General features: G+C 54.2%; 1 protein-coding gene across 2 annotated transcripts in view; it reads left to right on the forward strand.

Annotated features, from left to right (window-relative positions):
- The window catches only part of UNC5B (unc-5 netrin receptor B), an 84082-nt gene extending 63184 nt beyond the window's left edge, over nt 1-20898 (forward strand). Inside the window, exons 2-17 of one of the 2 annotated variants that reach the window (XM_090278153.1) lie at nt 2092-2316; nt 6607-6750; nt 7223-7326; nt 8615-8795; nt 9523-9690; nt 10339-10503; nt 10719-10751; nt 12546-12740; nt 13008-13397; nt 14042-14129; nt 15812-15980; nt 16112-16345; nt 17856-18005; nt 18627-18791; nt 19610-19791; nt 20733-20898. In XM_090278153.1, coding sequence (XP_090134279.1) covers nt 2092-2316; nt 6607-6750; nt 7223-7326; nt 8615-8795; nt 9523-9690; nt 10339-10503; nt 10719-10751; nt 12546-12740; nt 13008-13397; nt 14042-14129; nt 15812-15980; nt 16112-16345; nt 17856-18005; nt 18627-18791; nt 19610-19791; nt 20733-20898 — 2759 coding nt within the window. The remainder of the gene's footprint in view (nt 1-2091; nt 2317-6606; nt 6751-7222; nt 7327-8614; nt 8796-9522; nt 9691-10338; nt 10504-10718; nt 10752-12545; nt 12741-13007; nt 13398-14041; nt 14130-15811; nt 15981-16111; nt 16346-17855; nt 18006-18626; nt 18792-19609; nt 19792-20732) is intronic. The other variant, XM_090278154.1, reaches the window with a different exon arrangement.
- The last annotated feature ends 6161 nt before the right edge of the window (nt 20899-27059 follow it).

Genomic DNA, 27059 nt, shown 5'->3' on the forward strand with positions numbered 1-27059 from the left:
CGCTCTCAGGCCACTGGGAGACCCATGACCAGCTCCCTGGGCACTGTGTCATTTCACCACCAAGTGCCCAAGCTCCCAGGCCCTAGAGGCTCCCAGTTTACCTACAGAGAAGGTGTCTCCCTGTCTAGCAAAGGGAAGAGCGTATCGGGGAGCCTGGCCTGCCTTCAGGAACCCTTGGTGCTATTTCTGGTTTAGCTTCCCACTAAGCAGCTGGCCTTGGGTCAGTCATTTGCCTCATATGGATGATCAGTTTTCTCAGCTCTGAAACAGGAAGGATGGTTTTAGCCTCGCTGGACCTTTGGTGAGAGGGCCCCCATCATTATAGAGTCTTGGCCCCTATAGGGTCTATTAGGATTCTTAGGGGACACCCACAGAATATGGAGTCCAGTGATAGACAGCGTGGAGTCTTGGGCAACATTACAAATTGGAATGCTGAAGTCTGTTTCTTGGGTTCAAATTTTGGCTCTGCCTCTTGCTAGCTGTGTGCTCTTGGGCAAGCTGCTTAACCTCTCTGGCCTCAGTTTCCCCATCCATAAACTGGGGACGCATATAACATAACTTACAAACTTGTTACAAAAATTAGGTACATTTTCAGTAAAATATTGTAAGCAAAGCGCCTAATGTGAGGTGAGTATTGGTCTCTATTTTAATACAGTAACTTGTACCTACTATGTGCTTGGCCCCTCCTAGGCACTCGTGCATGGTTATCTCATGACCCTGCCCTCTTCAGAGATGGAATAACTAGGCTGGAGTTAAGGGGCTCTCCCTGGACCACACAGAACATAGTGGATGGAACTGGCCTTTTCTTCTCTCCCCTAAGACCTGATCCCTCTCCCTCTCCCTCTCCCTCCACTCCCCTCTCTCATACACACACACATACAGCACAGAGCCTGGAGCCAGTGACAACCCATGAATTTTCTCAGATCTCCTGCAGCGCCCTGCGTCCTAGCTGGTGCACAGAGAGACAACACGGCTTGGGCATGTCAGGCATGTTTGGTTCATTCTGCTCTGGGCTCCAGGACCCTGGCCCCACTTGAGGCACCGGAGCACTGGGACAGTGACAGGGCCTGAGCTCGCTGGTGAGGGCGGAGCAGACAGGGGCACCCCTGCAGCTCAGTTTGTTGCTTCCTCTGGGGCAGTTAGCAGAGGAAGACAAGCTCCCCACTGAAAGTCCCCTACTGCTTGATCGTTTGGCACTTGGCATCGGAAAGTCAATTTTCCTAAGTGGACTGTGAACCAATAGCCTGGCCCAGCCTGGTTTTCCCGCCCCTGGTGCTGGGGGTGGCTGGCTGCTCTCCCTTCCTGTTTGTCTCACCTCCTGGGGCGCTGTTCTTACCAGGGAGGTGGGCAGCCAGGGTTTCTGTCTTTTGGCCTTTTGGGAGGAGACTGACAGCCTCACTGTGTTCCCAGCCTCTGAAGTTTTCTCATCTTCAGGGTGGAGGGTGTGGATTTGGCTGAGGTGGGAAAGGCTAAAGGGTGGATCAGAGCCCCAGACCAGAGGAGGGAGGCTCAGGGTGGAGGCTGCTGGGAAGGTTGTCTCCCGCTCCATGCTGCCACTTGCCTTGGACTTCCCGGAGGAAGAGGAGGAGGCCTGCCAAGCTGTACCAGGAAGCCCGGGCCTGTTGCTGCCACCCCTCCTCACCCCACCCCCATCATGCCCCTGAGCTTCTCCCCACTTCCATCAGCCTGATTGGCTGGGACTGCAAAGGGTAGCTGTGGCTTCGGGGTAGCCTCAAACTTCCTATGGTATCACCAGTGGAAACTGGGGTGGCAGGCCAGCTAGGGCTAGTTCAGGGGACACTGGGGAGGGCTGGAAGGCCTTGGGGGTGTCCTTGCCTTGAGGGGTCGCCTTACCTCCCCAGGCCACCCTGATTTCTCCATCTGTAAAGAAGCAACATCACTGATCTGAAACTGGCTCCACAGCAGAGCCTCCTAAAGCAGGGAAAGATGGGGAAACTGAGGCCCGGAAGGGCCAGACCTTGCCCAGGTCACAGAGGGCATCTCTGTGCCATGGGCCCCTAAGGGATCAGCGGTGCCCTGGCCCCCGCAGCCTGCGGCCTCACAGAGCCCTCCCCCCTCCCTCCACCACAGGTACTGACGCAGGCGGCGAGGTGCTCCCTGACTCTTACCAGTCGGCACCTGCGGAGCAGCTGGCTCGCTTCCTCCAGGAGCCGCAAGATGCCTACATTGTGAAGAACAAGCCGGTGGAGCTGAGCTGCCATGCCGTCCCTGCCACCCAGATCTACTTCAAGTGCAATGGCGAGTGGGTCAGCCAGAATGACCACGTCACGCAGGAGAGCCGGGACAAGGCCACCGGTGAGTCGCCCCACGGCCCAGAGGTGTCAGGTACACTGGGTCCTGGGCTTTGCACCACCACAGACTCTGTGTGAGACTTTATGCGGCCGTGGAGCCCCTCCGGGCCTCAGTTTCCCCTCTGTGGTTCACCCTAGATGCGTGTTTCCTAAGGGTTGGCCGCATGTCCCAGCCCGATTTAGGATGATCCGACGAAATAGCACCTAATCCCTTGCTGAGCTGAGCGCTGGTTCCCTTTTCCAGTTTCTTTCCATCGTGCTGGTATCAGGGAGCATGTTCAGCAGGGACCAGGGAGGGCTCTTTCCCCAGCAGCCCCAGCACATGCTTGCACCCTGTTTTACAGAGAGGAGCTGGCTCTGTGTGAAAGCCCTGGCCTTGGCAGCACCTGACAGGATTCTAGGCCATGGTAGTTTACAGGTCTTCTCTGTTCGTGGGAGTAATACTGCCTCCGTTCACAGTAATGATACAACACTTCCGTCATAGAAATTGTTTTAGTTTAAAAGAGGTTAGTAATGTTAAGCAAATAATCATAGAGGTGGTGCTAGGTTGTAACCCAAACCCTGAGGGAGAGAAGAGAGCATCGGAAGCGTTAGACCCCTTGCTTCTGAGGGGTGCTCAGCAGGAGGCAGCACCTGGGCTCCACACATCTCCCAGAGCCTGGTCTGCCCCAGTGGTATCCCCAAGGCCAAGTGGGGGCCTTGTCTGTCCCCAGACCCTTTTGCAATAGAGGAATCCTTACAGGTAAAGTCTTTCCCAGAGCTCAAGACAGGAATGGGCCACCCACTGCTGGTCACCTGCAGGCCCTAGTTGGGCAGCCCCAGCCAACCCCAGGCTCAAGGTGGCTCCCTCGCCCCAGCACTTGGCTTTCTTTTTGCCCTCTCTTCCTTGACCCTTTCTCTGCTTTTCTAGCCCGCCCCACACGTTTCCTTTGTCTCCTGCCTCTCCCTTCTTATTCCTGTGTCTTTCTGTGTCTTTTTCCTTATGTTCTCTCCCATCTCTCTCCCTCTCTCTCCCCTACCACCCTCATTTTTTTTCTCTTTCTTTCCCCTTCTTTCAGCCTCTGTGTGACATTCTCTCTTACTCTCTCTCTTTCTTTCTGCCTTCCCCAACTTCTGTTTTTCTATGAAGAGCTCACACATTTCACAACCACCTTCTCTGTGCCGTGGGCCCCTGAGGAATCAGTGGGTACCCCTGGCCCCCGCAGCCTGCAGCCTCACAGAGCTCTCCCTTCCTCCCTCCCTCCACAGGCACTGATTCAGGAGGTGAGGTGCTTCCTGACTCCTACCAGGCCTAAAATTATACCCCATAATGTACTTAATGCCACTGAACTAAAAATGGTTAAAATGCTAAGTTTTATGTCATGTGTTTTTTACCAAACTTTTAAAAGAACTTTTAAAAATAGATTTGGAGTTCCATTCTCACCCAAAATCTAAAAATAAAAAAGGAATTTTTAAAAGAAAAAAACATACTACAGCTGCTCCTGCTCTCTGGCTGCGTGACTCTGGGGAAGTCACTCAACCTCTCTGAGCTCATTCCTTTCTGTAAACTGTGATGTTGATAGAAGGTCTTGATGACGATGAAACAAGGTGGTGTCTGTACAGCATTGAGCACAGTGCCAGGACCCATCTTCTTTCTGGGTCTTTCTTGTCCTCTTTAAAAACCTGTCCTTACTTTTCTGTCCTCCTGAGTTTCTCTGGCCTGTATCAGAGGTCAGCTGTGGGGGTCCAGGCAGAGCAAGGGGACAGTGTACCCTGCTGGAGACCCTCACAGCCCTTGTGATTATCAGAAATAGTAACAGCATGGCTCTTAAATCCCCACTACCAGCCACACAAGCCCCTCCAGCCCTAGACCTTGGGGCACTGTTGTCCCCATTTTCTACAAAGAACGGACAGTGTTCCTGTGGGCCACTTGCCTGGCAGCAGTGTGACTGGTTCTGATCGAGCCTCCTGCTCTCCATCCCTGGCCTTCCCTGGCACCCTCTGAAGCCCTGAAAACACAGAGGATGACAGCTTCATCTAGGACAGGCGGGACTGGTGGCAGTGCATGCCAGGCTGTAGCAGACAGCCCAGTTCTGTGTCCTAGTCCAGGGGCACACCTGCTATGTGGCCCTCCTACCGGGGCGGACACCGGGTGCTGGAGCCCACGTTTGAAGGTCCCAGCCCTGCCTGCTGGGGCTCCTACCAAGGTGTCAAGCACCCGAGGATGATGGCTTCCACCTGTCCAACTGGTGGATGTTGCTGAGACCTTCTGGATGGATGGTCCCCTTGAGCAGAACCACTCTTACAGGCTCAACACCTGGAAAATAAGGGTCAGGGACCCCACTCTCCTGCCCCGGGCCATGCAGCATCCCTTGTTGAGCAGCACTCCAGTCAGCCACTGCTAGTGTGCCGAACCCCCTCCCATTTATGTCCCTGGACATCAGGAGGGGCTCCAGGGTCAGCCACTCCCCGTGATGCAGGAGAGTTAAGGCAGTGACTTTGTTGGAAGAAGTTCAGAGAGAGGTCATGTGTTAGGGCAGCGGTTCTCAACCTGTGGGTCACGACCCCTTTGGGGGTCGAACAACCCTTTCACAGGGTTGCCTAAGACCATCGGAAAACACATATATAATTACATATTGTTTTTGTGATTAATCACTATGCTTTAGTTATGGTTGGGGGTCACCACAACATGAGGACCTGTATTAAAGGGTCGCGGCATTAGGAAGGTTGAGAACCACTGTGTTAGGGGACAGAGCTCTAACCTGGCAGGATGCCAAGAGAGCTGATCTCTGCTCTGTTTGCAATTTGCTATGGGGTGTCAGGCCTGCCACCTACTCTTTCCGGAGCCTCAGTTTCTCCACATGTAAAAGGGAAGGGCTGGATGAGGTCCAAATGATCTGACAGTTGATTTTGTCCCCCTGGAGCTGTGTGCTGTGGCAGAGTAAGTGCCATGACTCATTTAGAGTTTGTCCTCAGTGTTTTACTCTGATGAGGGAACCGAGGCTCAGGGAGGTGAAATAACTCAGTCAAGGTCATACAGCCAGGGAGTGAGAGTGAGGCCAGGATTCTAACTGGTCCATCTGTCCAGCTTTATGCTTAACCACCATGCCGTAGTGACCACATGTGGAGTCGACAGCCCTGCCCTCAAGGGGCTTATCAGAACCCATGTGTAACCACGGAAGGGTGAGCTGGGACACATCACGTCAAGGAGGAGCAGCTTTAGGAATCTGAGACGGGAGTCAGGGAGGAGGAGGCTCAACCATTCTCCCACAAGCTTTGAGGACGAACTTAAGGTGAGCACCCTAATTCAAGGGGGCTCCCTTTTTTTCTGAGCATGGAAGACTTTGTCAAAGGAGAGTTGGCAGAAGAGTGATTCCTTCTCTGTGGGCTAGTGGATGCAATTATCCAGGGAGGTCTCTAGGTCCTGGCAGGGAACCAATGAGAGGTCAGGCTCCTGAGCCATGATCAGGACCAGGGAGAGACTGCATGCTCTCTTCAGATACATATGTGTTGAGCCCCTCTTCTTGGCCACAGCAGTAGACAGGCAAAGCCCCTGCTCATTCTCCTGTGGGAAGATAGTTAACACATGAGTGCATCAATAATTAATACAGTTCCATAGTTTATTTTGCTCATTATATTCCTAAAAATAAAAAATCTGAAAAAAAATTAATACAGTTCCAGACAGTGGTTGGTGCTGAGAGGAAATCATGCTGGACAGGAATGATAGCTGCATAGGACAATGGTGCAGGACAGGGGGCACCGAGAGCCGGTGGGCATGGACCAGGGTCAGGGGGCTTCCCTGCAAAAGTGAGGCCCAGCCCAAAGCTGACTAGGAGTTCACTGGACACAGAGAGGACAGAAGAGAGTTCCAGGCAAGGAACTGGATGTGCAAAGACCCTGTGGCTAGAGGAGCCAGGGTAATACGAGGGACTGGAAGATGCCCTGTGAGGCTGTAGTGAGTAGATGGTGCAGGGCCTGGGGCCAGGCAGAGGGTCTGGGTCTTCACGCTGAGAAGACTGGCGACATAACCAGGGGAGCGATGTGCCATTTGTGCGTTTTGAAGAGCACACACTGGCTGCAGGGTGGAAAGTGGACTGGATGGGGAAAGATGGCTTGTTCTAGCCATTGCACTTTCTCGTGGTGGCTAGGACCGGGGTGGAGGCAAAAGAGATGAGACAAACAGATGGAATGAGAGGCACTTGGCAGAGGAGCCAAAAGGCCTGGGGGGTAGGAAGGAGAGAGATGTCATGGTGCGGTGTCCTTTGTCTTGGGTCCTCAGACCCTCCCCCTGACGGTGTCTTTCTCCTGCTCCCAGGCTTGCCGGCGCGAGAGGTAAAGATCGAGGTGTCCCGGCAGCAGGTGGAGGAGCTGTTCGGGCTGGAGGATTACTGGTGCCAGTGCGTGGCCTGGAGCTCCGGGGGCACCACCAGAAGTCGCCGGGCCTACGTCCGCATTGCATGTAGGCCGCCCTGACAGCACCCCCGCTCCCTTCCCCGCGCCCTTTTCTCTTCCCTGTGGATCCTGAAGAGGGAATTCCACATCTCTGGGGATATCTCGCTGACGACGCCCACCACAGAGACATGGAGGCCCATGGACACCAGCTCAGTGAGGGCTTTTAGACCCAGAACCTGGGCCACCTCTGGCCCACAGATTTGTAAAGGCCTACATCTATTTATATTTAAGGAAGCTCCCAGCTTCCTTACCATCCCGGGCCACCATGTATTTAGAATCCCATAGTCAGGGAGGGAACTCTGTTGCTGCAACTTCAGCTGGTAAGGCCCCACTTTAGAGAAGAGGATCTTCCCCAGGTGGGTCTCCATGAACGTTCCCTTGGTCTGCACTGCCACCACGTGGTTAGAGTGGGGTACTTCAATCTCCCGCTCTGCCCGACTGCTCTCCCTGAGTGCGCCTTGCCCTCTCCCTTTCCCCAGACTTGCGCAAGAACTTCGACCAGGAGCCTCTGAGCAAGGAAGTACCCCTGGACCACGAGGTTCTCCTGCAATGCCGCCCACCGGAGGGGGTGCCTGTGGCTGAGGTGAGAGTGGGGACATGGGGAACCCTGGGCATGGCAGAGGCCAGCCGGACATGGTATTTACCACCAGCCATGATGCCTCAGGCTCCCAGAGCGCTCCCCGTTTCAAAGAGAAAGGAACCACAGCCTCTGCAGAACTCAGCACTTGCCAGACCCCAGCTGGACCCTCTACAGGCGTAACCCATGGGATGGAGTAGGGCTGGGTCAGGAACCCCCAGGGCTCCTTCAGAGGAAGCGACCATACACACTGTCTCCTCCTGCTCCACCCAGCACCCGAGGCCCAGCTTTCTAGACAGAAAAGAGTCTCGTAATGCATGTTCTGAGTGTGTACTCACCCAACAAGCTGGCCACCCCCACCCCTTACCATTGGCCTTTGCATCCCTGTGCAGTGCCCACCCGTCCCTTCTCACCACTCTTCCTGCGTTCCAGACAGGTTGCTTCTCCCGCTTCTTGCACTGGTGGTCCAGGAATGAGAGCAGGTCATGGGGGCAGTGCAGCTTTGCCACCAGGGATGCCAGCAGAACACGGGACCCTGTGTTTCCAGCTTGGGATCAGCCCGTCTGACCCCAGCACTTGCTCTAACCACTTAGCCTCCCCCAGCTCGTGCGCTTATCTGCACAGTGAGCTCAGACAAGCAGCCTGTATGATAGCTACCCCTCATTGGGCTCCCATGTGTGCTGGGCACTTGGCATGTTTATCTGCATAGCAATCCTACAAGGTGGATGTCATCATCTCATTTTATGGCTGGGAAAAGAGCTCTGGGAGGGGTGAAGTGGTCACCCAGGGTGACCTAGCTAGCGAGTGGCAGAGCTGGAACCTGAACCCAGGGACCATGTTCTCAGTCACCTGCCAGGCCTCTCACCGTAGCTGAGGGAGTCAGTATGGGAAGTTTGAAGGCATGTGCTACTAGCTAACACTCATTTTATATTTACTGTGAGCCAGGTGCTATGCTCTGCACTTGCTATACTAACTCATTTAATCCTCACAACAGCCCTGTGGGACAGATGCTGTTAAATTCCCTTATATTTGATGAAATTGAGGCCAGGTGTAAGGCCCTTCCCAAGACCGCCCAGCTGGTAGGTGGCCGTCTTTCCTACTGTGTTCTGTAGTGTTCAGCACAGTGACAGGCTTGTGGAGGTCCTGCTTCACTGTGTCCCCACTGCAGGTTGACATAGATAAAACTGCTGTCCTGTTTATGGACAGACCGCCCTGCCCCTCTGGAGAGGGCGCACTTCCCAGGAGGCAGGGGAGCAGGCACCAGGCCCTCATACCCCTCAACCTTGTTCTGCAGGTAGAATGGCTCAAGAATGAGGACATCATTGACCCTACCCAGGACACCAACTTCCTGCTCACCATTGACCACAACCTCATCATCCGCCAGGCCCGCCTGTCAGATACAGCCAACTATACCTGCGTGGCCAAGAATATGGTGGCCACGCGCCGTAGCACCACGGCCACGATCATCGTCTATGGTGCGGGCCAGAGTGCGGGTCGGGCATGGCTGAGGCATAGGGAGAGCCCAGGGCTAGATAGCCACCTATCCCACCCTACCTAGGACACCAGCAGGACCCTGGGGAATAGGTGGGGAGGATAAAGCCCAGAGAGGAGCGATACCTCCACTGAGGCTCCTTAGCAAACTAGTGGTCAAGTCAGGCACCCCTGAATCCCTAGCCAGGAACTTTTGCCCCTTCTCAGACCCCTTGCCTGTCCCTGAAGGAGAAGACCCAGTTCTCTTGGAGTCAGAGCTGGGGCAGGTCCTAGTCAGAGTCCCTGTGCCCAAGCCTATTGTCATAGCAGAGTTAGGGGCTGCTGGCCAGGCCTGTAGGTTGTTCCCTGCTGTCCCCTTGGGTGGGAGAGGTGGGGCCACAGCTGAGGTACCTTGAGTGTTGTAGAAAGAGCCCTGTACTGGGTTCCAGCCCCAGGTCCCCATCGCTCATGGGGTGACCCTGGGTGTCCACCCTCTCTGGACTTTCATTTGCCATTGTACAACGGGCAGGGAATAGACAATGACCTTGCGGTCCCCTCTGGTGCAGCCAGGTCTGCCTGCTGATATCTGAGCCCCTCGCCCTGCAGGCAGGAGGGGCCTAACCAGGAAGGGCCAGCCTTAGCAGAAGACTCATCAAGGGTGGAGAGGTGGGATTTAGGGGTCCTCGGGGTCACAGAGCCAGGCCAACAGGGTGACACCCACTGCCCCTACAGTGAACGGTGGATGGTCCAGCTGGGAAGAGTGGTCACCCTGCTCTAACCGCTGTGGCCGTGGCTGGCAGAAGCGCACACGGACCTGCACCAACCCCACCCCGCTCAACGGAGGAGCCTTCTGTGAGGGCCAGGCCGTCCAGAAGACTTCCTGCACAACTGTGTGCCCAGGTAAGGCCTCTGGCCAGGTGACACCCTGCCCACATCCGGGCCTTTGCCTGGCCCCCAGCCCTGTCCTCTGTGCTGTGGTGTTTGCCAGTGAGGACAGCCATTCTCTCCCCATCGTGGAGAACAGCAGGTGCCTGTCCCAGGGCCCACAGCTGGCTGGAAGGGCTTGAATAGGTACTATAACCTCTGGCCTGTTGTTCTTCCCGGAGCTGCTGGAGGCAGAGGCTCTGAGCTGGGGTGTGTGGGGTGGTCCTGCACTCAACTGTCAGGCACCCCGGGGCTGCTGACTTTGACCCTGTTGTCGTTTGTCTTTGACTGCATCTCCCTCTGTGTCTGTCCATGCCTGTCTGGCTGTGGGCTCTCTTTGGTTACATATTTGTGTGAGCAGTGTGGTGTCTTCACCCTGGATAGTATCCTTGTGTATACACGTGTGCTTTGGGCTCCATCTGTGTGAGTGACATTATGCATCTATTTGCATTCTCTTTGCCCACCTTATGCACCTGACTGTGCATGGGTTATGGGGCTGTGTGGATATGGCGTGGAGCTCTCTGTGCAGCCTCTGTGGTACGTTATTGTGCTCTGTGCACATAATTGTGTGTGCATGTGTCTATGTGTGCGTGTTCCCATGTGCCACGTGCTGTGCTCCTACAGTGGATGGAGCGTGGACAGAGTGGAGCAAGTGGTCGGCCTGTAGCACCGAGTGTGCCCACTGGCGCAGCAGAGAGTGCATGGCGCCCCCGCCCCAGAACGGAGGCCGAGACTGCAGCGGGACTCTGCTCGACTCCAAGAACTGCACCGGTGGGCTGTGCATGCAAAGTGAGTCCTTGGCATGAGGGGGGCCCCCAGGCGGGGCCTCTGGAGCTGGATGAAGGAACCCCCAGCCTCACCTCCAAGCCTCCATGCCCAGCCTGCAGTGCAGCAGCCCCTCGGGGCCTCTGCCCACCCACCACACCCACTGTCTCATCCATGCCACTCTCCATCACCTTCCCTGCTGCCTGTGTCATTGTCTTTCCCTTTATTTCCCTCGACAGATAAGAAAACTCTAAGTGACCCCAAAAGCCACCGTAAGTTCCATTTCATGGCTGTCCTCTTTCCTTTCTGCTTGGCTGGCTTTTTCAGGGTGTGTGTGGGGTGGGGAGCAGGGCAGGGGGAGTGGGAGGTGCCCCTCCACCAGCCCTCCACGCGGTTCCTAGGACCTAATGCTGTGGGTGTCAGGGTCTCCGTGACAGGCAGACAGACAGACCCTTGGCTGACAGAAAGGCCCTAGGGCATCACCTCAACCCTCCCATTTACAGTCTCAAAGAGAAGGAACTTACCCAGGGATCCATCCAGAGTCTGAACTGAAACTTTTCCTGGTCAAATCTGGTGCTCTTAGCCCCATCCCTTTGGTCTTCCTTCTCTGGGCCAGGGCCAGGGGGCAGGCCCAAACCTGTTCATCACGGTGCCCTGCGTGGTACCCCCAGCAGCTGGGCTGAAGGCTCTCAGTTTCCCTGAGGGGCTCGGCCTCTGACACCCAGAGTCTGCACTGCACTAATACCAGAGCAGTAAAGCCACTTGGGAAGATTGGCTTGTGGTAATTAAGCCCCAATTTCCAAATAATTCTGGGATCATAAAATCAGCAGTGAGCCCCTCGCCCAGCTCACTGCGGGGGCCAAGCTGTTGACTAATTAGTGAATGCGGATCTTCAGGCCAGAGGCTCCAGTGGTCAGCAAGGACATCAGGAGGCAGAGCCCAGCCCAGGGACCTATAAGCCCCCAGAGTGGAGAGCACAGCTCTGAGGGCTGCTGAGGCCAGAAGGGGTCCCAGAGGCTGAGGATGCGGGCAGGTGTCAGGCCCCACCTTGTTAAAGGCCCAGGCCCACCCCAGGGCAGTGGGGCTTGAAGGGAGTCAGGCATGGAAGGCCAGCCTGCCTCCCTAAGGGCCCAGGGAGAGGAGAGGGCAGACAGGTGCCACCAGCACTCCAGTGTGGTAGCCACTAGCTGTGTGTAGCTATTTAAACTTGTATTTACCTTAGTTAATGTTAAATACATTTTAAAACCCAGTTCCCTAGTCTCACCAGCCACAAGTGGGTGGTGGCTGTCATGTGGGTCAGCGCACACACAGCATGTTTCCATCATCATAGAAAGTTCTGTTGCACAGCCTCACTCTAGACAGAGTCTTGCCCCTCACCTCTTCCTACCTGGCTCCGGCTCAGTGGCGGCTATCTGGCCTTACTTCCAGCTGCGCAGCAGCCTGCCCTGCCCCACCCCATCAGAGCTGGATGTGCGCCAGCCCAGTCGCCTGCCTGGGGGAGGGCACCAAGGGCCACCCTCCCTGAGCCCCTTCCTTGCCCTCCACTTGCTCACCTCCTCTCCACCCCATTTCCCTGCATCTCATCCCCCTCCCACTGCTCCACCTCCACCTGCCGAGCTGCCTCCCACCCCTCAGCACAGAATGGGAGGTGGGTGGGTCGGAGCCATCACTTGCAAACATCAGCAAGAGCCTGGCCGTCTGGTCCTCTGGAGACTGCTACAGGCTGCAAGTGAGACTCTGGTTTTGACCCCAGCTCCAACAGGACAGACTGAGGCCCTGGTGACTGGACCACAGACCTGTCTCCTCCTCAGCAGGGAGCGGCCAAGAGCCACTTTGCCTCTCCTCACCACCCTGAGAGGGGAGCCGGGCAGAGGGTTGGAGACCATTTTACTTGTAGAGACTGGTGCTCAGAGTGGTTCAAGTCTCGCCTGAGGTCAGCATCTGTAGTGGCAGAGATCAGACCGGGACCCAGGCCCTGCTTCTGCCTAGGCACCCTGGGCCTCCCTGGCTCCCTCAGGGCCTGGGTCTCTGCCCCTGCCCCTCACACAGCTCTCCTGTCCCTGCAGTCCTGGAGTCCTCGGGGGATGTGGCATTGTACGCCGGCATCGTGGTGGCCGTCCTCGTGGTGGTGGCCGTCTTCATGGTGGTAGGGGTGGTGGTGTACCGCCGCAACTGCCGTGATGTGGACAGTGACATCACCGATTCGTCTGCCGCCCTTACTGGAGGCTTCCACCCAGTCAACTTCAAGACTGCAAGGCCCAGTAAGAACCTGGGAACACCTGGGGTGGCAGGTTGGGGGTGACAGGGCCCCATTGGGGCGTGGCAGACAGACTGACCAGCTAGACTGGAGTGGGGGCTCTTGATTCCCACCTGGGGTTTTCCAGAGTTAGTTCTAGAGTTAGCTATGTGGATTGGTATGGATTAGAGAGATGAAGAAGAGGAAGGGAGGAGCCCAGGCTGATGAGTCCCTGAAGCCTTTTGCAGCTGGATGTTCCAGTGGGGTCTGACTGTAGCCACCGCCCCCACAGACCAACCGCAGCTCCTACACCCCTCTGTGCCTCCGGACCTCACAGCCACTGCCAGCATCTATCGAGGGCCCATGTACGCCTTGCAGGACTCAGCTGACAAGATCCCCATGACCAACTCGCCCCTGCTGGACCCCCTGCCCAACCTCAAGATCAAGGTCTACAGCTCCAGCACCACCGGTTTGGGGTCAGGCCTGCCAGATGGGGCTGACCTTCTGGGGGTGATGCCACCTGGCACATACCCTGGTGATTTCTCCCGGGACACCCACTTCCTGCACCTTCGTAGTGCCAGCCTCGGCTCCCAGCAGCTTCTGGGCCTGCCCCGTGACCCAGGGAGCAGTGTGAGCGGCACCTTTGGCTGCCTGGGCGGGAGGCTCAGCGTCCCTGGCACAGGTGGGTCCCTCTCTGCTTGCTTGTCAGCCTGGCCTCGACACATCCTCTGGGCAGCCCCAGCATAAGATAGGACTTCCCTGATCCCATGTCACAGATGGAGAGAGTGAGGCCCGGGAAAAGATGTGACTATAAAATAGTAGGTCTGGGTTTGAGGCCTGCCTCTGCCTCACAATGGCAGGGGAACCTTGGCCCAGCCACTCCCTAAACCTCAGTTTCTTTATCTGTTAAGTGGGGAGAATACCCCATGTAGTTCAACAAACCTAGAAAGCTGTCTAGGTTTTGGCATCAGAAAGGACAGGGGTGCCCATCTCGTGTTGCAAAGCCAGCCGTTAACAGGTACCCAGCATCGTACCCGAGGCTGGAGCCAGCACTGAGATGCTCAGACTCCAGGTCTTTGTCCCATGTCTGTAGCCCATCACAATGCTGGAGGCCGCTGTGTTATTGGCAAGCCCTCTGTGGCCAGTGACCTGGCCTCTCCTTGCACCCAGTCCCCAGACCTTCTCTCCCCATTCCCTGCTGGTGACCACCTGGAGCTCAAGAGGTGTCTCTCTCTCTGTCCCAAGCTGGGTGCTAGCCCCCCATCCCTTGTTCTAAGCTCCTGGTTTCCCTTCAGCCCCTCGCTGCTGACCTCCCTCTCCTCCTAGGGGTCAGCCTGCTGGTACCCAATGGAGCCATCCCCCAGGGCAAGTTCTACGAAATGTACCTCCTTATCAACAAGGCAGAAAGCACTCTGTGAGTAGAGAGACCCCAGCCCTAACCTGTGCTTCTCTCCTGCCCTTCCTCCCTCCTTGCTGCCTGCCTACCCTGAGCTCAAACCATCCCCTCCTCCCTTTCTAAGCCTGGTCCTAAGGCCTGCGTTAGTCCTTCAAGCAAAACATTGATAGATCTTCTTATGTTCACATCTAAAACTTGCAGAACCAGCACAACAAATCATGTATGGGGGGGAGGGGCACAAAAAAATCCAGAACTTATTTATAAAAAATTGTGTATTTATTGTTACATGTTTAAACTTCAGTCCCCATTAAGTACTCTCCATTTGATGCAATACACCTATCAAGATGTTTTTCCACTACTCAAAATAGTTTTTGAATGCATCAATTTGGATGCCTTTTAGTGCTTCTGCCATTTTTTTGTTTCACCTCTTCCACATTGGTAAAACTTTTCCCTTTGAGGATTTTTTTCATCCGGGGAAACAAAATAGTCCCTTGGAGCAAGATTGAGTAAATAGGGAGATTGGGGCACAGGGGTCATGTCATTTTTGGTCAAAAACTGTTGAACATTCAGCACAGTGTAGGCAGGAGCACTTGTAAGTCACTCATCATGAAGTGGGTAAACGTGCTGAAAGGATCTTCAAAAAAATTCACTGAAGCCGAACACAGCCTCTCACAACAACTCCAGCTGGTACACTGATACAGATGGGATCCTAGAACACTCACCTAGCAGGGGAAGCCTGTACTACCAGGGGCCTGCCCTCCAGGATATAATTCTGGTTTTTTGTGGTTTTGTTTTGTGGTTTTTTTTTTGAGTCCCCTCTCATAACTTGAAAGGCAATTTACAGACTGGCCATAATATGACAAAAATCTAATCTCCTTACTTTTAAACAGGTTTTATAGGCCAATAAGAAAAATTGAACATCTCAGTACAAAAATGGGCAAGTAAAATGAACAAGTGATTTACACACACTCTCTGTTATGCTTTCACATGCATGCACACACATACAGTGGCCAATAGGTTATGAGAAATTGTTTAACCTAATTTGTAGTCAAATAGTAATTCAAACAGCCAGAAGACATTGGGAGTATTTTTGCTTCATGAATTTGTAAAGATTTTTTTCAAACGACAATGCCTTTGTACTGGCAAAAGCATGGAACATAGCCCTCCATGGCATGCTGGTGGGAAGGTAGAGCGGTACTTGTGTGTAGTTTTTGTAAAAGATTTTATTTATTTATTTTTAGAGGGAGAGGGAGGGAGGGAGAAAGAGGGAGAGAAATATCGATCAGTTGGTTGCCTCTCACACACCACCAACCAGGGACCTGGCCCACAACCCCGGTCTGTGCCCTGATTGGGAATCGAACCAGCATCCTTTTGGTTCAGAGGCTGGTACTCAACCCACCGAGCCACACCAGCCAGGGCTCCGTAGGACAGTTTAGCAACACCTTTCGAAAACATTTCAGGAGTGCAGAGTCTTGAAAATGTGAGCAAAGATTTGGCTGTGTGATAGCAAAAGTCTGGAAACAATCTGAGGGTTTATGCTATTTCTCTGCTCGCCTTAACCCCCAACCCCTGGTAACCCCAGGGGTGGAGACCTGCCCTCAGTCACCCCAGTAGCAGAGAGAGAAGCGGGAGCCCAGCACTCACCTAAGCCCTGGCTGAGCTCTTTGGTCCTCCCCTCACTGCCTCCCACCTTCCCCCAGCCCACTTTCAGAAGGAACCCATACAGTATTGAGCCCCTCGGTGACCTGTGGGCCCACAGGCCTCCTGCTCTGCCGCCCCATCATTCTCACGGTACCCCACTGTGCCGAAGTCAGTGCCAGCAAATGGATCTTCCAGCTCAAGACCCAGGCCCACCAAGGCCACTGGGAGGTGAGGAGCCCAAGCCGGGGGGCCAGACCCACACTCCAAACCTGCCTCCTTTCCCTTTGGCCCAACCTGGAGGGACCCCCTCCAGAGCTCCGACCATGACCTGTCTACCCCACCCACATCTCACCTTGCAGGAGGTGGTGACCTTGGACGAGGAGACCCTGGATACCCCTTGCTACTGCCAGCTGGAGGCCAGGTCCTGCCACATCCTGTTAGACCAGCTGGGCACCTATGTGTTCACGGGTGAGTCCTACTCCCACTCAGCAGTCAAGAGGCTCCAGCTGGCCATCTTCGCCCCAGCCCTCTGCACATCTCTGGAGTACAGCCTCAGGGTCTACTGCTTAGAGGACACGCCTGTAACATTGAAGGTAAGGCCAGGCCACAGGTACCCACACAGCCCTGGAACCCTGTTAGGTACATCACCCCCAGCCAACCAGCTGCATGGTACCTTCTAGTATCCCCTGCCCCAAGATCATGGTACCTTCCAGGCAATCCTCCATCACCAGCAGCCTCAGTCAGTCATTCATTCCTTCATCAAACATTGAAATGGTGTCAGACTCTCAAGATACAGAGATGAATCAGGCACGAGTCCTGCCCTCTCCAATTTCCAGGCTAGAGGTGGGCTATAGAGAGGTGGTCCCTGATGGTGACACCAGCCTGGAAGGGGCTTTCAGGGCCCAGGTTGTTGGGGAGGGCTTCACAGCAGAGCTGCCAGGCTCCAGAGGGGAAATAGGCCTACTGGATAGAGGATGGAGTGCATTACAGGAGACAGCGCAGCTTAGGCAAAAGCAGGTGTGTGTGTCTTTCCATGTGACCAAAACGTGCAGAGGATGCGTGAAGGAGAAAGATGCGGCTGGAGAGACAGAGCGCAGCTTCCCAATTCCCTTGGGGCCATGCCAAGGAATTTGGAAATTGTCCAGTGGACAGGGGCAGAAACGTGGAGGACACCTGTTTATAGGTGCTCCTTTCCAGCTCCTTTGTCCCAGTCTCATGAACTTGTCTCAAGTTCCAAGTTGCCAACTAATGCAACAGAGGTGAAAAGGCCTCGTGGGAAAGTGAGTGTCTCTTGCTGGGACCATGCTGGCCTGAAATCCCAGGAGGGCCGATAATGGGCTGGAGATTCCTAGGAAATGGCCTTGTAGCCTGGATCTCTTGGTATGGAAGCATTGGTTAATGCCCAGCTTTGGTCAGAGAATGGGGTTGAGATTAAGAGGGAAGTTGCCATATTTTGGCATGCTGACAGTCCTGGTCTGTCTGTCCATCCATGCATCTATTGATCCATCCATCCATCCATCCATCCATCCATCCATCCAACTTTCTGCCCATCTGTCTATATACTATTTCAATCAACAGTTCCTCTGTACATCTAGCCTTTACACATCCATCCATTTACCATTCCTTCCATCTGTCCTCTTTTACACCCATCCATTTGTATATCCATCTCTCTGTCTCTATCTGTTTATCTCTCTGTTTATCATCCATCTGCCCATTCATTCATCAGTCCATCTGTCCACCCATTTATACATCCATTCCATTATTCATCCACTTATCTACCCATTTTTTTTCTGTTTATCCATCATCTACCCATTCATTCATCAGTCCATCCATCTATCCATTTACACATTCATTCCACTATTCATCCACTTATCTATCCTTTTTTTTCTCTGTCTCTTCATCCACATATTCACATAAGCCTTGTAAAACGAGTACTTACCAAATACCCAGTCCTGTGATTTGGTGGGTCCCTACCCACAATGTTACAGCCTGGTTCCTTCTGTCCAAATCTGTCTCAACTCCCAAGCTTACAGTAGGAAAGGGCCCCATTGGCTGAGTGTGATGGACTCCCTCTTCCTGTTGCCCCCCCACCCTGACCCACAGGAGGTGCTAGAGCTGGAGCGGACCCTGGGCGGCTACCTTGTGGAAGAGCCAAAACCCCTGCTGTTCAAGAACAGTTACCATAACTTGCGCCTCTCCCTGCATGACATCCCCCATGCTCACTGGAGGAGCAAGCTGCTGGCCAAATACCAGGTGGGGGCTGGGCCGGAGGAGGGGGAGGTCTAGGGCTGCAGAGGGGGCACACTTGGGGATCTGCCCAGGGAAGACCAATTTCCCCTCCCAGGCTCTGCTCCTTGCCCCTCCATCTCCATCTCCATCTCCCTCCCACCCCTCGCCACGCTCCCTTCCCAGTCATCCTTAGGCACATCCCCACATTCGGTACCACTGACAGCCACTCTCACACTCCCACCCATCACACATGCCCATGCACAAATGTCTGTCCACATCATTTCCAAAGAGGCCCTACCGGCTCTAAGAGCACTTAGGCCTGGCAGACTGTCCAGACTTATCTATGATGGTCACATCCCTCTGCCCCCACCCATCTGTGACACCACTGAGTCCATCGGCTTCCTACCCCAGGCGCACACACGCATACACTCACACATTCAGACTTATGCCTTCTTCTTCCCTTTCTCAGCTGAAGGATCTTTGACCAACCCTTCCTCTGCCCATCTAGGTGGAAAGGTCTGAACTGCCCCACTGAGAGATCCCAGTCCTCCCTGACACTGGTCCCATTACCTCCCTCCATGTCCACTCCCTGAGGCCAGGGCAGGCTGGCCTGTCTCCTTGACCTTGACTCCCCTCCTTCCCCAGGAGATCCCCTTCTATCACATTTGGAGTGGCAGCCAGAAGGCCCTTCACTGCACGTTTACCCTGGAGAGGCACAGCCTGGCCTCCACAGAGTTCACCTGCAAGATCTGTGTGCGGCAGGTGGAAGGGGAAGGCCAGATATTCCAGCTGCACACCACACTGGCAGAGGTGAGGGCTGGGGCTACAGCATGCAGACCCTCATGCTCTCCCCACATGTGAGTGGAAATGTCGTCTGAGTGGGAGCACCATCAACACAAAGATGACCCCTCACCCTCCGCGTGTGATCTGGGGCTTTGTCACATTGTGCTAACAATGTGTTACATTTGTTGAGGCCCACTCTGCTTGATGTGTTCTGTACCAGGTGGCATAGATTATCTCACTGAGTCTTCACAATCACCAGGGAGACATGCAGTGATCCCACCTGGGTGATGGAAAAATAGGTTTGGAGGGTGGGTCCCATTGACCTTGTGTCAGGTCATTGCTTGGCCTAAGCCTGCAGCTCTCCAGCATCATAAATCTGGATTGAGGTCCACAAAAACCAGGCCACCCAGGCAGACAGTGCTAGACCTCCCGGGTAGGACACTGTAAAGAGCACTAGATACAGGTCTAGACCCAGCTCTGCTGCTAGCTTGGCATGTGATCATGGGAAAGTCACTTCCAATTCTTGATTTCATTTTCTACATACCTGGGGCTCCTCATGGCTTTGTAATCTTGAGGCTGCATTAACATTCACCCTGAGCAGTACATTAGCATGGTATACCCCCTGAGGGCCGGGGGTGAGGCATGCAGCCCTGGCCCTCAGGGTCTGACCCTCCAGGGGAGAAGGCCTTTGACTAAGCAGCTGGGGTCTATCCAGAGAAGGTAGGGACTGAATGGAGCCTTCGTGAGCTCATAGTTTCAAGGCAGGAAGGTGACAGGGGCAGATGCCCAGCACCGTGCATGGGAGAACCTTCTGACCCTCTCACCATTGACCGCTGCCCTTCCAGACACCTGCTGGCTCCCTGGATGCCCTCTGCTCTGCCCCTAGCAGCACACTCACCACCCAGCTGGGACCCTATGCCTTCAAGATCCCACTGTCTATCCGCCAAAAGATATGCAACAGCCTGGATGCCCCCAGCTCACGGGGCAATGACTGGCGCCTCTTGGCGAAGAAGCTGTCCATGGACCGGTAAGTGCTGGGACATAGGCTGGGTCTGTCCAAACTACAGCTCACTTTTACCTCCCCTTCGAGTGTGCTAAGTCTGAGATGCCTGTTCCTTGAGAAGTGTTGTGCTGGTAGTGCTGGCCTGTGACAGTCGAATCAAGCCAGGCACCAGCTAGGTGGGAGCACCATCAGCGCCCCAGTGTTCAAGACAGAGCAGGTGCTCTGAAAATGCTTGCTGAGGATGTCAAAACCCTTCTAGAAAACTTAAAATGCTGGATGCATATAATGGCAGTAATAATCATTATTAATAATGTTATACTTATTGAGAAACCGTTTAACAAACCTGTATTGAGCAAGTGCCGCTATAAAGGCACCTTATTAGAGCCCTGACCAGTGTGGCTCAGTTGATTGGGTGTCCTCCAGCAAAGTGAAAGGTCCCTGGTTCGATTCCCAGCTGGGGCACATGCCTAGGTTGTGGGTTTGTTCTCCCAGCCCCCTGGCCTAGTTGATATGAGAGACAGCCAATCCTGACATTCCTCTCTCACGTGGATCTTTCTCCCTCCCTTTCCCGATCTCTAAAAATAAATAAATAAATAAATAAATAAATAAAATTTTTTTAAGATATCTTATTTAGAAATGGGTGGAATTCACGAAGCTGTCTCGGGCTTTTTTTCCCACTCTCAGGGGAGAGCACAGAGCGAGCTCAGGCAGGGAATGAAGGTAGGAAGAAGAGAGAATGGAGTTCTAGGTTTTGACAGTCTCTCCTGGGGACAGTGTCTTTCAGTGATAATAGTAAGATGATGAGTGATGGTGAACTAGACAGTTTCCATTTTTGAGCTGAAGAGACTAGAGCTCAGAGAGGTGCAGTGAGCCCACAGTCCTGCCACCTCCCTGTGCTCTCCCCACGCCCAGGCTTCCGGGACATGTTGAGCTTTTGGGCAGCCCAGTGTCCTTCCCTCCACCAGGTACCTGAACTACTTTGCCACCAAAGCAAGCCCCACAGGTGTGATCCTGGATCTCTGGGAAGCTCTGCAGCAGGATGACGGTGACCTCAATAGCCTGGCGAGTGCCTTGGAGGAGATGGGCAAGAGTGAGATGCTGGTGGCCGTGGCCACTGACGGGGACTGCTGAGCTGTCCCAGACTGCGGGCTCGTAGGGACTGGCAGGGGGCGGTGCTGGGGGGTCCAGGCAGCTTCCTAGGGGGCAGTTCAGCCTCCGCTGTCCCCCAGCTCACAGCCAGAGTCACCCCTCCTCCTCCTCCTCCCTCGCCCCACCCCAGACCACGACCAGCCTTAGGAATTCCGTGTACTCTGGTGTCAGGAGGCCCTGATGTTCCTTCCCCACCCCTGCTGTCCCTCCTGACCTCAGACCTTCGTGCAGAAACCAGAGTGGGGCTGAGGCCTCTGGAAGCAGTTAAGGGAGCAAGGGGGCAGCCCTCCCTCCATCCCCACCCTCCACTCACAGCCCTGGGACCTCTGGGTTAAGTTTGTTTTAGTTTTGTTGTTAATTTTCTTCCTCAGCTATTGCTTTCTCCCTCCTCCCTAAGCCCTCTGTCTTCACACCATTTTCCTCTTTGAAGAGTCAAGTACAATTCAGACAGACTGCTTTATCCTGTCCAAAAGCTAAAAGGAAAGACAGAAAGCAAGCTTCATACTGCTAGTAAGTCTCAAAGAAGAAGAAGAAGAAGAAGAAGAAGAAGAAGAAGAAGACCAAAACCACAAGGGAAAAGAAAAACCCAGTTTCTTAGGAAACGCAAATGATATATTATCCAGATATTTGGATAAGTCCTTTTTAAGAAAAAAAGAAAGAAAATGAAAAATAACACACACAAATAGAAAACTCTTTTCTTAAGTGTGGATGAATGTGGGCGTGCTCATGGTTCTGGCCAGGATTGAGTGTGTGTGTGTGTGTGTGTGTGTGTGAATCAGGGAGAGAGAGACTGAACAGAGAACACTTTGCTGCTAATAATTCCATCTTAGATTAAATTCTTACAAGTCCTCAGTTTCCTCTTTGTACAGGCTTAGGTGGGGACTTAGCTGTGGTACATGTTTTCCTTTAAAATCTTAAGGAGACACTGAATCCATGAAGCCAAGGAGTCCTGAGCTCTGGAGTGGAGTGGGGTTCCCCCCCACCCCCATCCAGGCTCCTCTGGGCCCTAGGATGGAAAATGTGGGCTGCCCAGGCCAGCTGTGTGCCAGGGAGACTGTTTCCAACATCATGATCTGGTGGCTTCTAGAGAAGGATATGGCCCAGAAGTGGGGCCCTCGCAAAGATGTGGGAGATGAGAGTCTCCCGTGGACACCTCTTCTGCTTCACCCTAAGGTGGGGCCAGCCAGGACACCCCCGTCCCAGCAGCCCCTAGAATAGGTAGGCTGGAGCAGGTTGGCATTCTCTGAGTTCCCAGGAATCTAGGACTTGCCTCTCCCCAGCCTGTTTCTCCTATGAGACAGAAGGGGTGGATGAGAGGCCTCTAGCAGCAGAAGCCTGAGTTCTGGGCCTTGGGGTGGCTTTGAGGAACGTGTTAGCAGCAGCCCTGCAGCCTGGGAGGCTGGGAGGTGGGTGGCCTGGCTGTGCTTTACATGCCCTCCCGCCCGCCTGCCCGGAGTGGAGGGGGCAGGGGGAGGGTGATTTTCCCAACTCTGTTCTCCGAAGTCACCTCCCTTCCTCTCTCTCACCCTCCCTCTGTAGTCTGGGAGATCTTGAGGTGGGTAACCTTTGAACAGGAAGGGTTGTCAGAGAGGAGGGACAGGCACCCCCCCCCCAGCCTATTTTAGGATGTCCTGAGGGGCCAGCAGGGTCCCTGATTGGTAAGGGATGCATCCCTGTCCCTTCTCAGCTGTCTGACAATGACTGGGACCAGCACTTACAGCTGGCTCAGAGACTTCGTCAAAGGCCTCTCCCTGGCACCCAGGCAAAGCAAGTGCAAGCTACCCTGATAGCTCCGGGCACTGGCCCTGGGGCTTGCCCCAGCAGGCCCACGAGCAAACACTGGAACCAGCCTGGGCATCTCCCGGCCTTTGAAAGTCTAGTCTGTTGAGAGGAAAGAGGTTTCAGGGCTGCAGTCCCACCCAGCGTCCCCAGCCTGGCTTCCCTGCCCCGCTCAGGGTGCGGGTCAGCCGTGGGCAGACGAGGTCCTGCTCAGAGATTTGAGAGAGGATTCCCTGTGTCAGGACTGCTGAAGGGCACAGGCCTGCATGGAGGCTGGGACCCCAGCTCCTGACCCCAGGGCCGATGTGGATGCTGCCTCAGGCAAAAGCAGTGAGTCCTGCACATCAGCGGTTCCTGCCCACTGGGGCTAAGCCTCCCCAGTCACTCCTAGCTCAAGTCACAGGGGCCTGTGTGACAGCATGGAGCTGAGGGCAGTGAAACGAGTGCCGCCAGGGGCTTTACCAGTGCCATTCCCATCACAGGCTCCAACATGCCCACAGGCAGCTTGGAGTCCCAACACCAAAGCTCGGTCTTCAGCTTTGCCATTAAACTATGTGACCTCCGGCATGTGATTGCCTTCTCTGGGCCTCATTTCCTTTCTCCAGCTAGAAGGCCTCAAAGCTGCTGTCTGAAGCCCTGTGGGTCCTGGCGCTATCATTCTAGACTTTGGATGGGAACCCTCGTGGGTAGAAGTTCTGTGGTCTGCCCACCCAGCCCTCAGAAGTTGGCTTGCTCAGTGCCTGCAAGGACTGATCCGATTCCTAGAAATTGTGCATCAGGGCCTGGAGCACAGAAGCAATTGGCTGGAGCCTCCTGGGAAGGTTCAGACTGTCCAGCTTTATAGAAAAAGCCGGGAAAGGGTTTAGTGGCTTCATCCATCTACCGAGTCTGCTGTGACTACATTCCCATGCTGCCCACCTCGGGGTGGGAACAGGCCTGAGAAGCTGTCCCACGGGACCACGTACACTGAGTGTGGCAGGTTAGGTCCCACTGTGGCGCCTGTATGGCCCTCGCGTGGGTGTTTATGTCTCTCTGTCTGTCTCTGGGGTGCGTTGGTGCTTGCGTGTGTGTGCACTGCCCTGTGTGTGTGCTGTTACAGCTGCATCAGGGCTCTCCTCCAGGGACGTGTCCCCTCCTGTGTGAGAGTGTGCCTTCCTCGAGTCCCAAGCTGGGACATCCAGAGGTTGGCGTGCTGTTTCTGCCCTCTCCGAGTCCACAGGGTCAGTCAGTGTATCTTCTACGTGCCTCTCCCTCTGCCTTCTTTCAAAGTGCCCAGGATCCAGAGTTCCAGAGCAGGGTCCTCCCGAGGTCATGGGAGCCCTCCCGACTCCTGGACCATCCGGGACCTTCCTGCCCCCTCCCCTCAGCAACCAGGCAACTGAGCCAGGTCCCTTAGCAGGTCCTCTGAGGGGAGGTGATCCAGGAGCTTGGGGTCAGGGAGCAGCTCTCCTGGGGGCAAAGGGCTGGACCCCCTGCCTGGGCCGCGGACATGCTTATATGTCCTGGGGCTGCAGGGCTGCAGGAATGGCCCCAATCCCACCTCTGTTTATTCTGTAAACTACAACCTGTAAATAACACTTAGCATTCCTATTGTAACAAAATTAATTTTTATGAAATAAATTATATTTCCTAGTCTAATAAAAGACTCCAGGTTGTATTCTGCTGTCTTCTGGACTGTCAGCAATTGGGAGTGACCTTCCCACTTCTCTCAAAATTCCAGGGGCTTGGGGGCAGGGAGGTCACTGTCAGGACTCTGAGCTCCTGGGAATGATCAAACTCAACTGCCTCATTTTACAAAAGGGAAAACTGGCCCAGAGAGGGATGAGGACTCCCCCACGTTCACATAGCAGGTTCAAGCTCGTGTTGCACCTGGATCTCAGTCCCTGCTCCCTAGTTGGTATTCTCAGTGCAAAAGCATGCAAGGAATGTGTTCAGGGGTCAGTCGTCTGAGCCTTCCCAGGACTCAGCGATGTGCAGGACGGACGGACAGAGACGAGGCCCCCAGTGTCCCTGTCTGCCTGTGAGAAGTTCAGAAGCATGTGTCCCAGCGGGGCTGATACTGGGAAGTCAGTTCAAAGAACTCACCTGAGACCTAAGCATTCATGCAGGAAAGGGACTGCTGAGAGGCCGGCCTTTAGTGGTTGGGCAGGTTACACACTGGACCAGAGTACTTTAGCAGGAGGGTGGTGCCATTCCCATAGGATTGTATTTTCTATGAGGTGTTTCCAGCAGGTGGCAGTAAAGGATCTCGTTCTAATGAAATTGCATTGGTGTTTGTTTTCCCACAGAAGGAAGTGTCTTGAGGGGGCTTTTATTTCTAACATGCACAGAGGTGTGAGATGACCGGCAGCAGCCATGCTTCAGCTAGTCCCCTCTGCCCTCTGTGAGTTGCATCTGGTGCCAGCATTTCCCAGCATGCGTCGCCTGCTCTGTGAATGGATTCAGTTAATGGTGACGGCACCCTCTGGCCCTGTCAGGGGAGCCAGTGTCCATCAGCACATTAAAGGCTCTGAGAAGTCCCACCTGAAGAAGCTGATTTCCTCATATCAGTACAGGGTGACTGAGATATATTTGGCCATGGAACCTGTTTTCAACCTTTTTATGTTCCTGTGAGCCCTGCCAGCTCCAACTTTCTGGGACCTGTGTCTCTGGGGTGTGCACCAGCTATCACCTGGCTGTCCCCTGGGGGCTAGGTCCTCTGGGGTCTTATGGCCTAGTGGGGCAGGCAACACACACACCTATACATACACAGCCCCATCAGCTCAGATTGTCATCATTCCCTGGGGACCCAGAGTATCTTGAGCCATCACATTCCAGTGGGTCAGGCAGGGTGGGAGGAGAGGAAGGGGACAGCTGTGTGAGTGAGAGAGTGTGTGTGTGTGTGCGTGTGTGTGTGTGTGTTAAGGCCAGCATGGGGGATGTAGCCAGAGGTGGGAGCGGCAGCCCAGGGAGGCAGTGGCAGAGTCAGAGGCGGGGCTGGTATTTTATATAAGTAGCTCCCACAGACAGGCAGCTATTGGGTCCCTTTAAATCCCTTAACCCTCTGCCACTGCCTAAGCAGGAAGACCCCTCCTTGTCACCTGTTGCTTGGTGGCATTCAGAGAGTTCTGGCCTGGGAAGCATGGGACCCGAGTTCTAGTCCTGAATCTGTGCAGGTCACCGTCTTCCCCTCAGCCTCAGTCTCCCCATCCATAAGTGTGAGCCTTAGATCTGCAGCTCTGCTAGGGCCCTCTGGCTGGCATTCCATAATCTGGGGGGCCCTGGCTCTAGGCAGGGGTGTGAAAGCCCTCTTCTGTCACAGTCCCAGAAGTAGATAAGGAAAACCCAGTTGTGAGCAAAAGATGGGCTGGTTCCAATCCTGTGACCAAGTACTGCCCAGTGAGGTGACAGCTGGCACACGTGTTCCGTCAGCCGATCGGGCACAGCCAGCAAACTCGGGCTACCAGCTGTAGCCCGTGCAGGGCTGCCGGGTGGGACAGGCAGCTGCTGCCCCTTCTGCTGCTAGGGGCCTTAAGAGGAGAAAACCCATTTCAACTCTAGTTCCCAAGCTCAGACTCAGGAAAACCTCATCCAGTTCCATTTAACAAAGTTAAAAAACAAAAAAACTTTTGCCCATTTTAATAGAAAATATATTGTAATACTTGCCTATGGTATAAAAAATTCAAAAGGTACAAAAGAATAGGTGAAAATCAAATCCCCCTCCCGTCCTCCCTCCCCCCGTAGAGACAGTTGTTCCACTTATATATCCTCTAAGGAAGATCTATGCAGAAACTAGCATTTGTACATGTAAATATTTAAATATAATGGATTTGATCCAAGGCTCTCAACCCCTCAAGGTATAAATGTGAAATAGTTTTATTTTTCCAATAACTGGAGCTTCGTTTTGTCAACACTGAAGCTGGCTTTGCCCCTGGAGAGCCAGCTCCCTTAACAATGTCTCCATGGACGTGCCCAACTGTTCCCTCCCCTGGTGTTATTAGGACAGTCTTGTCCGGATTGCTAAGGCTCAACCCATCCGTGCTGGGACTCTGGCCTCGTTTTTAACTACAGGCCGCAGAGTTCCCCACACAGGTCACTGGGGTACCCTGGCAGTCTGCTCTCCATGTCCCCACTCCCGCTCCCCTCTCTGCACAGACTCAGCCAACCACTCTCCACACCCAACACAGGGACATCTTCCTCCCTCCCGACCTCTTCCCTTGTCACTTTATGGAATAGCTGCCATCAAACCCCTTGTCACTTCCTGCACTGGCACAAGCATCTCACATCAAGTCTTTTTTGAACTGGGACCCAGAGAACTGAGTGACCCTTCTCAAAGGGATGCTCTCCCTAACATAATCCCTGCCCTGGGTCCCACACTCCAGGAG

Source organism: Furipterus horrens, unplaced genomic scaffold (genome assembly GCF_987537825.1).
Source record: "Furipterus horrens unplaced genomic scaffold, mFurHor1.1.pri manual_scaffold_5, whole genome shotgun sequence".
NCBI classification, from domain to species: domain Eukaryota; kingdom Metazoa; phylum Chordata; class Mammalia; order Chiroptera; family Furipteridae; genus Furipterus; species Furipterus horrens.